Genomic DNA, 10,794 nt, shown 5'->3' with positions numbered 1-10,794 from the left:
TTCAGAGCAAGGAGATGGTCTAGATAATTTACTGAGATTTCCGTTAATTCATACTCCTCTGAAAGACCTCCTGCATTCCGTAAATTTTGCACACTGTAATTTTGTAACAGCTACACAGAAGGAACACACAAGTTTGCCATGCCATCAAAGTGCTGCACGGATCTTGAATTTATATATTTAATGGACAGTATTTTTCAGAGGAAAGCTGCGCCATATTTCCTGAAAAAACTGAGACACAGAATGAACAGATTTCTGTTAGATAACCATGTTGGGACAACTATAGATTCCTCCTTTCCCAGGAACCCCAGTGCTAAAAGCTACGTAAGAGAATTATAAAACATACATGCAACCTAATCCACTTTTTTTTAAAGCTACCAAGAGAACACAACTCGAGAGTTGTGAGTCTATTGTGCCATATCTATATAAAAACTGTAACACAATAGACAATGTATTAAAGGATTTCAAAATAATTTAAAAAATGGACAGTAAAATTCCACAGACAGCACTTCACACCTTCCCACTGTTTGAACTAGAGCAACATCGCTGATGATGCTACAGAATATGTAAAATCACAAGCTGAATACCAGTGCAAACATGAGTTTTGGAGCTGAATTCAAAGTCCACTGCAAAACCTGTAAGGTTCTTAACAGGTAAATCAAAGGCCCCCAAACTACACACAGCAGATGACTGGGTAGACAGAAACACAAGCTGACCTTTAGTTTGTTTGTGGATTCTGTAGGACTAATTTAGTTTACTGGTCAGACCCTGGAAGGCTAGGCTTCTAGTAAAGCCCAGTAATTCCCAACCTGTTTCTGTGAAAATGGGAAACAAAACAGACCTCAAGCCTATCATTTTTTGATGATAAAAAACATTCCACCTAATAGCTCTTCTTATCAAGATGGGAAAACGGTTCAATATAGTTTACAGAAATGCTACAAATTCCTTCATTACTATGTGGTTTGCAAACAGCCTGTGGTCATTAGCTTTACTTACTTGAGCTCAAGTGTTTTCAGCAAATGACTAAAAGGGATAGTCTCCAGGGATGTTTCAAGAGCGCTGTATAAAACCAACTATTTCCCTAAGGCTATGCAGCAACTGTCTTCAACTTCTATTTCAGATCTTTCACACAGCTTTTTGATAGCAACAAACCAGAAGCCCTTCGATAGTGTAAAGCAGATGTAAAGAAACAAGCCTAAGTAAGTCTGATTAACAAAATTGCAAAACTGTTCTTGATTATTCAATAGTTCCCAAGATGGCTTTACCATAATCACACATTCTAACTTTTACTGTAAGATCTAAAGTGAAACATTTTTTCAGAACATTTTAAGTGTTGCCTAAAATGTGATTTCAGATGCTGCTTAAAGAGATTCCCCGAAGATGTGGGCTTCTGAAAATCCAAAATCACTCTTTAAAGTTGTTCCACAAGTATCCATCACAGCTGATGTCCATACTGACACCATAAAAGCCCTTTACCTGAATGCTGACCCTGCACAAAGATGAATCTTTCTCAAGGGAACACAGGAAGCTTTCCATGCCTTTTTTCTTTCTTGCACAGTTAGACAGCTTCAAGTTGCATGGCTGTCCACAGCCAGGAAATTAATTTTCTAGGTGCAGCAATACTTGATTTTAAAAGCAGGTAGGAAATATGACATTTTACATTTTAGATTTTTAATTCTCTTTAATCAGACACATTACAATGCATAACTGTGTCTTTAGCCAGGTACCACGGTGTGTTACCTCCAGATCAGGAAGAGATGATGGAGAACTAGTCCTTCCTCTGACCTTTTAGGTATAAGGAGTATTGTAGATAATTCTGATTGAGGACTATTCCCACATTTGGTACAGCCTTTATAACACTTCAGTCATAGCTTTCATTTAGTTCTGTAATTGAGATTACAGCTATTGTAGCTAAGGATCTTATTGAACCAAGCATCATCCTTTCCTTCCAATAATAGAAACCCCATTGTTTCATAAGGTATTTTCAACTTGAGCATCATGGAGTTTTGAAAACACAGTTCTAACTGAAGTTAATCATCCCACTACTGATGCAGCTTTCCAACTCTTCAGTGCTCATTAAGAGAGATTGTTTATGAAACAAAGTCTTTTTATTTAATGCTACACAATCTGAATTGAAGGAATAGAACATACTTCACCTCAGGACCAAGCTATAGGGATACATCCCCAAACATTTTTCAAAGTAAAACCAGATTATCAAATACCAATCAGCGCAAGAAACACCTTTATCCATTTGCACTCAGCGTATTCTTAGACAAATTACAGCATTAGAACATTGCAGTACCTCTCCCCCATACAGCACAAAGGTCGAGAGCAGATTTCTTGCCTTGTGGAGCCAGTTTGTCGGGATATATGTATTGATAACATTAAAGAAAAATAAATCAAGCGTTACATTCTCATGTCAGGTGTACAAGTGCAGTAGTGGATTACGCTGAGGAGAATAACATTATCTATAAAAGTTAAGTGGTATACAGGTTATCCCAGAGTGACTATAATACAGAGTAACTTTATGCCAAAGTAAGTATTTACAGAGATACTGTCACAGCAAAGAGGACAGGAAGCTAGTCTTACAGAAGTAGTTCAATAAAGAGCAAATGAGTGGACGAAGACAAAGGCTTTGACTTTATATAATAAAATACCAAGTGCATTCTTTTAAGTGAATGAGTCTTTGAGACTATGGTCCTAGATTTTAGGAAGCCATTTGAAGGCCAGATGTACAGTCCTGCTGCATAGCAAGGGTTAGTTGGACTGCCAGAATTTTTACATCTATTGTAAACTCGCAAATCCCAGCAATTCTAGTATTGCTTCTTACTGCAGGGTCAAAACTAAAGCTCTTAAAAAAGCCCCCTCCAAATGCCAAAGATGGAAATTTGTATATCAGACCTTCTAGCACAATTCAGATGTTTCTCCACTTCTGTGCTGTACATCTGGGATTAGAACTCAGCCCAGAACAGTTTAAGGATAATTATGTTTATCTGCTCAAATGTTCTTGGCCAGAGTTATTATCCAGCTTTTTCTTATCAATGCAACTTTAATCACATCCGATTTCTTTAAGTAGCCATATTATTTTAGTTACTTTGGCTCTTTTCCAACAGTCTTATTTTAAGCTGGTTGTGAAGGAAGGTTATTAATGGCTGGCTATTTTACGTATTTCTTGAAGACAGAAATAACCAGACAGATTTGAGGGGGAACATGTGTGGTTGACTGCTCAAAATATCATTAAAAATATTTTCAAACCCATTTTTCAACTAAGAGCAGATCTGCTTTAACCTAGTATTTGCAAGCATTTTTCGAGTCAGCATACCCAGAAGCATTCAAACCTGCCACCCCTCAGCTTCCTTAGCCATCTACCTAAATAGAAAGGATAAAAGCATAACCAGAGTCTCTCCAGTGCTTGACTTAAAGGAACATGATCCCTCACAGTAAAGGAATCCCATTTGAAATGGCTTGCAGTATTTAGGTTCCAATACCCAGGACAAAAATGTAGGAGGAAGTCTCATGATTCTCATGCAGCTGCTTGGGCAAGTGCTGTGCCTTGAGCCATCAGCTTGACCACTAGTGGCTGGGCTCAAGCAGGCAGCACACTGGACAGTAAATATGAGCAGCTTCCCTTTCCATTTTAATTTACTGTAATGTACATTACTTTCAGTGGAATGATACTGCTCATGTTTTGGCAGGATGGGGAAAATTCCACTTTTGTCTTTTTTATTATTTTATAAGGCAGATAATGCAGAAAGTTGAAACAGAATTTCTACAAGGAGTTAATCTGTGATATTGTAAAATCAAAGTACTACTTTATTAAGTGAGTTATTTTACACAATATGAACATCAATATAATTACAATTGTAAAAAATTTTTTATAACAAGAATGGACTGATTTTTCAGGATTTCCAAATAGGGCACAACTGTACATTTACACAGAATTGTCTTTTCATGAAGCCCAAGAGGGAACAGCATAAAAATATGAATGTTTCTGTAGCCCCTTCATTTTTGCTGATCAACAGTTTTAGAAAAGCAGCTGCAGGTTTGTTATGTAAGGTCTGACAGTAGAAGAGTCAATAGGTGTCATGACTTCACCTATAAAAAACAAGAACAACTCAGTTAAGCTGAACCATTACACAATGCTGCTTATCTCTGCGTGAACAAAATACCATAATACTGCTTTTTACCTCATTTCAGCCTTTTATTATAACCATTTTCAGTTACAGCCTAACAACTGGCTACTTCTACAGTTAAGTTTTGTATTTGAATGCAGAAAAATCTGCATTCACCTGTATATCAGGAACAAAAAGGCTCAATTGTTGGAAATATCCTAAATTGCTATCTCCATTACATGTTTTGTAGCGACAGATTGTATTTATGTATTTTGTTCAAAGCAAAACTAACATTTCAAAGCAAGAACTAAATAATGAAGTATTCCTACAACACTAAGAATGAATATTTGAAATAACGTTAATCCCTTTTAAAACAACCTCTGTGCACAGAGAAATGCCACAGCCATTTCACCCACGTAAGTACTAGCTTGTTTCTTGCTTCTCCTTTTAACAGTTCAGGGTCTAACTTTAACCGACAGTAATTTTTATATTAAAAGAAATGAAGCAAGTTTTAAGTCCCAGTTGTTGGTGGTAAAAAAACTGATTCATAATACAGCTTTCTCAGACAATCAAATTAAAAATTAAGGTAATGACCTGTAGACAACTTTACGCCTGAACATCAGCCAATTCTGGAGGAAGTGGAGTCTTAGGATGCTTGCTTTCAAAGTGCTGTTTGAAGGTCTTGGGATCCGGCATTTGAGTCTGATTAAAGAGAGACATTAAACTTTATGCACAGTATAAGTGTTAAATAATGCTACAAAACCTGTTCCCCACTATGTTTTGTTTTCTTTTCCCTGAAGCAAACTGTCTCCTCAATGACACTGTTCTAGTGACAGAAGCAGCACTAATTTAGCTGCAGGGTAGGACAGAGTATTTAACCTCCTATTTTCAGAGGTGCTTTTAAGCACTACTATAACAAATTTTTGGCATGTCCATCAATGGTGCTATTCTTGCAAGATATCTCCCTCCATATCTTACACTTCATATGTTGCTTTGGTGGAAAAGCTCCTTACTATCTTCTTTTTCAACACCTTAAATGTTTATCATTTTCAGAACCAAACCTTTATGAAAGCTATTTCTTTTGTTTATCAATAGGCCAAAAAGCTATATGGCATGAACTGATTCCCTACTTGGCACCAGCTATCTCAGACCTTTGCTACAACACAGTTGCAGACATCCACTACCCAAAGTGATGGATGCTGCAGCCTGATTTCACAACAAGTACTTAAGGGAGCAACCCTTAATCTGGAATCTTATCTAAGACATTTAAAGTGTCAAATCTATTCTGGGACTGACCATTTAAATGAAAACAGCAAGTTTATCCTTCAGCTCCAAACCGAGCACATTCAGGAAAACCAGCCAGAAGGAAATGTACAATCTGATTAGGGCTTGCATTTCTGTTCTCTTGTCAAGTAAATTATTCTGGCAAAAGTTACTGTGTATCAAACTTACACTAAAGCTTTTGGCACCACCACTTTTCCTCTCTGCATCAACATCAGTAACAAGTGATTCTAAGATGGGCCAATTCCATCACAAAAAAAGTATGTTTCCATTTGGACATTGAACAGGAAGCAATCTCACACTTTTCACACTTTGTATCTCACGCTAACAGCACATGCAGACCACTGCAACACAAAAGGCAAAATAACTATCCAAACCAGACCAGTACATGCCCTCTGATTTTCTCCTATTTCAATTATCAGTACAGCTGAATCTGTAAGCAAGTCACATAACAGATGCAAATGCTTCTTATAGCTACAAGCTCGACAACCACTTTAAGTATTTTAGTTTCCACTATACAATCTTCTAAAAATTCTGCTCTAGGCTGGAAGACAGATCTCCCTACAATACTATTTTGACTTCGGTTCCTCTTACCCTACAGACAGTGCAGGTATATATCAAGGCAGCCTTTGCTGCAGCCTTCTGATCATGTCCTTGTTTCTTTTTTTGCTCAGCTTGCTTTTTGGCATTTTTCTGCTGCGACTGAATCTTCTGCTGTCCACGAGCCATATCTACAAACAAAAAGAAGACATTTAGTCTACAAACATGAGAAACTACTGCTGCTATCTAACTCAGGAGCTGTAACGATGAGCACAATGCAGTCATGCACTCTGTCCACAAGGCCTACAACTCCCATAACTCAAACACATCAGACATCTGTTCTTCACTATGTAAAGACTCTGTGTTTAGTGTCACTTTTAAAATACACACCAGAATTATTAGGCCATTCTAAGGTTGCTTCCTCTACAAAGATTCAAGGTCTACTTTTGAAAAATGTTTTCAATAGTCAGAATAATTCAAAGTTTCCTTTGCAGTAAATAGAAACTTATTCTCTATTTCCAAAGGGACAGAAAAATTCTGGGGGTTTGTTGTTATTTTCTTTTTTTCCTTAAAGCTTACGACTCAGCCTTTATTTCTGGAACTTGAAACAAGTTTCAAGAAAGGCAAATCGAAGTATTACCTGAGGTGTATCAGTGTCTTTTGGTGTAGGTGCTTGTGAGCTGCTTTGAAGTTGGGAACACCAAGAACAACAAGTCACCCCTCTTTATTGAAGGATATTTTTTACAGGTGGCCATCTTTTTTATTTTCAGCCAACGTTACATGCATATGTATTTCTTGAAAAGAAATAAAATCACTCCCATCAGAAGCCATTACTCTACATAACACAGGAGCATAAAGAAAGCAAACATTATTGCCATATGCCACTACAATGTCCACCAGAAGAAGAAATGAGATGCAAGAGTCACATTTCAGGGAGCATCAAGACATCGCATATGCAATGCTCCAATAGCAATGCTCCACCTGCACCCAGCCCACCAGAGACACCTAATTCAGCCTGTGCCCCACCCCCAGAGCAGACACCAGGCAGGATTTGGGCACATCAACGGAGCACCATTCAGAGTGTGGTTATGTAACCCAGCAGCCCAATTTCTGCTGTTGTCTTTCTCTCAGTCCCTCACAGTCCAGGCATGAGCCAGTTGTGCAGCTCTCTCAGAAGCACAACACTGACTGCCCAAGCACAGAACAGCCAGTGAAGTCCATTGTTCTCAGGACAACTAGCAAAGTCTAGCGTTCCCAGGAGGATGGCTGCTTGGTCACTGCCCCTCCACGTGACCTGGGCACTTGCTCCAAGTTTGGCAGTCGTGGGACAGACCACTCTGCGGCTACACCAGGCCTGTCATGCGGTCCTTCCCACCAGGCCAGGTGGCCTCCAGCTGCGAGAGAAAGGCCTATCCAAACAGTGACTGACCTCCAATAAATATGTGTGAAAAGCCCATAAAACCATTATGAAAATGAAGTCTATATGAAACACCAACAAGTGAAAATTCACTGGTACTGTGAGAATTTCTGGACAGGTAACATCACAGTGCCTAACAGCAAAACAACAGTCCTGAGACCCAGAACAGCTCCTGTGGATTGAGAGGCACCTCTCCGGCCACAGCCTGCTTCTTTCACTGTATCAAACACCACCATGTAACCCTCTGCAGAAGCACTACAGTACATCTTCAGTGTTCGCTCCCCTTCAGTTTCTCTAAAAGAGAATTTAGAAGTCCATATGGCTAACAAAACTGAACACAAATTCCATTAAAAAGCACATAGAAATACATGTGGCATTCAACAGTTTTCATAAGATACAGCATTGCCTGTTAATAAGACTAAAAATATCAGTCTATGTTTCACTGTATGCTACAGCTACTCCAGAACACCCCAGCCAGGGCCTCACACTGTTTATATACAGCATGGCTCAAACAGAACACTGGATTCCCATTTAAAATTTTAAAATAAGGAAAAAAAAAGCAATATTGCCAATAGTTTTGCATACACTGGAAGGAACTGTAGGTTTTATTTCACTTCTATTTTACTGGCATTACAGCAATCCTACACAAGTCAGGAGGGTTCCAACAGAAAACAGGCAGATGTAACAAAAAATAATTCTTTTCACAAAGTGTTTGCATATTACTTTGTATTTTAGTGCCTTGATAAGCAGTACATTGCAAAAGACAACCACACTGAGCTTTTGTATGTACTTGGCAACTGCTGGTTTTAATTAAGTCACAGACAAGAAAATATGACCAAAAACATCTGCTCAAAAGTATCAACCACCATACTATGCTCAAGACCAAAAATCCAAGAGTTTAAATACTGAAAGTTACATTAATACAGCTGACAGAATGTACCTGAAACACAAAGAAAATTAAAATTTAAATTATCATTACTCTAAAAAAGTGACAAAAATAAACCCAAAGCTCGTTTAAAAGAATGGTGAGCTCATCAACAAAGCTAAATCAGTATTTCAATTGCTCAACGCAGGTAAGTGTTGTTTTCCTCATGAGGCACACCCTCACAGAGTCCAGCAGACCGGCCGGCTGCCTCCAAATAAAGAACGCGTGAGCACGTAGGACACCGAACACATGGAAAAAAAAATCTGATGCCAAATCATAACAGGATTTTTTGCTGCCAAGTCGCAGCAGCAGCAGCGCGGGCACCGCGGCTGAAACCCGCAGCACGGGAGTGCCTCACACCGGGTCATCTCCCTGTAAGTAACCAGAGCCCGAGCCGAGTTTCAAGTCCTAAAACTGGACACCGACAGCTGCTTCCGCTGTCACTTCCAGAGACGAACAGCGGCGGAAGGCACCGTCTGCGGCCTCGCCGGTGCTCCCGCGGGGCTCGGTGGCCTCTCCGCCAGGGACGGCCCGGCCCGGCCCGGCCTGCGCCGCGCGGGGACCGGGGGCGGCCGCGACCCCCGGGCGAGCCAGGCGGGGCAGAGGCGGCCGCGGCCCCACCACGTGCCCGACGGGAGGGAAGCGGCCGCGGCAGGACGGACGGACGGAGGCCGAGGCCGAGCAGCCCCGGCGCGCAGCGGGCCAGGAGCGGAGCGCGCCCCGCGGCCAGGCCGCCCCCTTCCCCCGGGCCGGGCCCGCTCCCCCGCCCCGCCCCACTCCACTCCACTCCGCTCCGCTCCGCTCCCCCCGGCGCTGCTCACCAGAGCGGGATCCGGGCTGGGCGGCCCTGGCAGCGGCTGTGGAAGCTCCGCGCGGCCGCGCCGCCGCCGCCGCTGCTGCTCGGGAGGAGAACGAGGAGGAGGAGGAGGCAGCGGCGCCGCTCTGCGCGCGCGCGGCCCCGCCCCCGCCCCGCGCGGTCCGGCCCGCGCCGGCCAATGGCGGCGCGCGCGCGTTACATAACGCCGGGCAGCGGGGGCAGGGGGGTTGTGCCGGGAGCACGGCCCAGGGGTCGCGGCGGTACCGGGTTGTGGGTTCGAGTCCCGGCGGCGGGAGGTCCGGAGGGGCTACCCCTGCAGCAGCTGGGCCGGGCGGCTGGGGCTGCCAGGCCTGGCTTCGGGACCCTGGGACTCTCGGGACCCTGCTGTTCTGGCCCCGAGGAGGCCCGCGGGGGGGGCGCGCCGGAGCCCCGCGCTGGGAGGGGTCTGTGGTGGGGCGCACAGGGACAGCGATCGCTGTGCCCTAGCGGAGATCAGCCAGGACAGACAGCCCTGCTCTGCCCGCCTGGTTCCCGGGAGCGCAGCCCCGGTGGTGTCCCGGGGGGAGCTCCCTGTGCCGAGCCCCGGGCCCGCGGTGCCGCAGCGCCCGGGGGATGCGGCACTGCCTGCCCTCGGAGCACCGCCGCTCCCCGGCAGGCCCGGCTCCCAGCCACATTCCTCTGTGCTTACTTAGAGTACAGGCGCAGCCTAAAAATAGTGCTGTTCCTCCTCAGTGCGATCCAGATAAGTGGCTCAGGAGAGGCAGTAGGGAAAGGGCTGGAGATGAGGGCAGGCAGGGATGCCAGAGAGGATGAGATCCTGTTTTGGCTGTGGTTCACACAGAAGGCCTATATATAGGCTTGAAGGGTTAAATGAGTTGAAAGCAGAAGGCCTGAGATGAGAAGCAGAATTTTCTCCAAATTGAAAGTGGAGACGTGGTTTGGACGCTTCTGGCAAGGACCGCAGAGAAAGTTTACAGGCTGTGTCCAGAGTGCAAGTGATTTGAAAGGTATATTCCTTACAGTCCCTCTAAGGAAGGGTAAAGGAGCTCTTTATTTTCTATTGACATCTTCATATATCCCAGAGGAAGGCTGAATGTCTGTGAAAAGCGAAATAGAGGCAGCATCTCTGATTAGAGACGATGTTCTGCTACTCACTGAGCAATTGTAACTTCAAAATGAGCCTGTCATCTTGAACAGTTCTGTGTTTTGGGAAAAAAAGCAAACATAATATGCTTACTAGAGGAATTATGAGGTGTTGGCTTGGTGTTTTACGGGGCTTAGGGTGGATGATTGTAATATTCTGATCTGACAGAGGAAAATGCAATTAAAAAAAATCCCTAAAGCAGTAGACAATGTTTTGGGACATCGTTATGAGTCATGCTCAGAGCATGATAACAATTACAGGGGAGCCATGTAGCAGATTTCTGACACTTAAGTCACTAGAAGTAGGTCTGGATGTGACATCTATGACAGTCAAACATAAGCCTGTGATAAAAAATGGATTTCCTAACACTGCCCTAAAAAACCCTATTTTCCTAACATTCCTGTTTGCGACTGTGTCTTCTGTGTTAAACTGATAGCACTGAAAATGCTTATACCTGGGCAGTTCAATCCATACTGCATTAAAATATCTTGTCGGTAGGTTCTGAACTTTATGGAAATAGGCAACTATAAATAACTCTCAAAGTGCACGTGTGCATCTGCT

At 43.1% G+C, this 10,794-nt stretch overlaps 1 protein-coding gene across 2 annotated transcripts; it reads right to left on the bottom strand.

Moving 5' to 3' along the window:
- Positions 1-1,087: 1,087 nt before the first annotated feature.
- ZNF706 (zinc finger protein 706) lies at positions 1,088-9,219 on the bottom strand. Of its 2 annotated transcripts, none has more exons than XM_027692299.1 (4): positions 9,094-9,219; positions 5,985-6,121; positions 4,704-4,811; positions 1,088-2,960 (listed from the first exon to the last, which is right to left on the bottom strand). In XM_027692299.1, the coding sequence occupies exons 2-3, from the start codon at positions 6,117-6,119 to the stop codon at positions 4,716-4,718; spliced, it is 231 nt and encodes a 76-aa protein (XP_027548100.1). In that variant the 5' UTR covers positions 6,120-6,121; positions 9,094-9,219; the 3' UTR covers positions 1,088-2,960; positions 4,704-4,715. The 2 variants fall into 2 exon arrangements, with proteins under 2 accessions (XP_027548100.1, XP_027548099.1); XM_027692298.1 differs by having other exon boundaries at positions 1,652-4,092.
- Between the last annotated feature and the right edge of the window lie 1,575 nt (positions 9,220-10,794).

This window comes from Neopelma chrysocephalum, unplaced genomic scaffold (assembly GCF_003984885.1).
Source record: "Neopelma chrysocephalum unplaced genomic scaffold, ASM398488v2 Primary Assembly neopelma1_86, whole genome shotgun sequence".
Taxonomy (NCBI): domain Eukaryota; kingdom Metazoa; phylum Chordata; class Aves; order Passeriformes; family Pipridae; genus Neopelma; species Neopelma chrysocephalum.
The sequence above is the reverse complement of the archived record's forward strand: the minus strand, read 5'-3'. Positions and strand labels throughout refer to the sequence as shown.

Excerpts from the sequence above, each read along its gene's own strand:
- ZNF706 (XM_027692299.1), bottom strand. The coding sequence starts at position 6,119 with ATGGCTCGTGGACAGCAGAAGATTCAGTCGCAGCAGAAAAATGCCAAA. Across the intron at positions 4,812-5,984 it reads ATACCTGCACTGTCTGTAGG|ACTCAAATGCCGGATCCCAA; the intron begins GTAAGAGGAACC and ends CTCTTTAATCAG.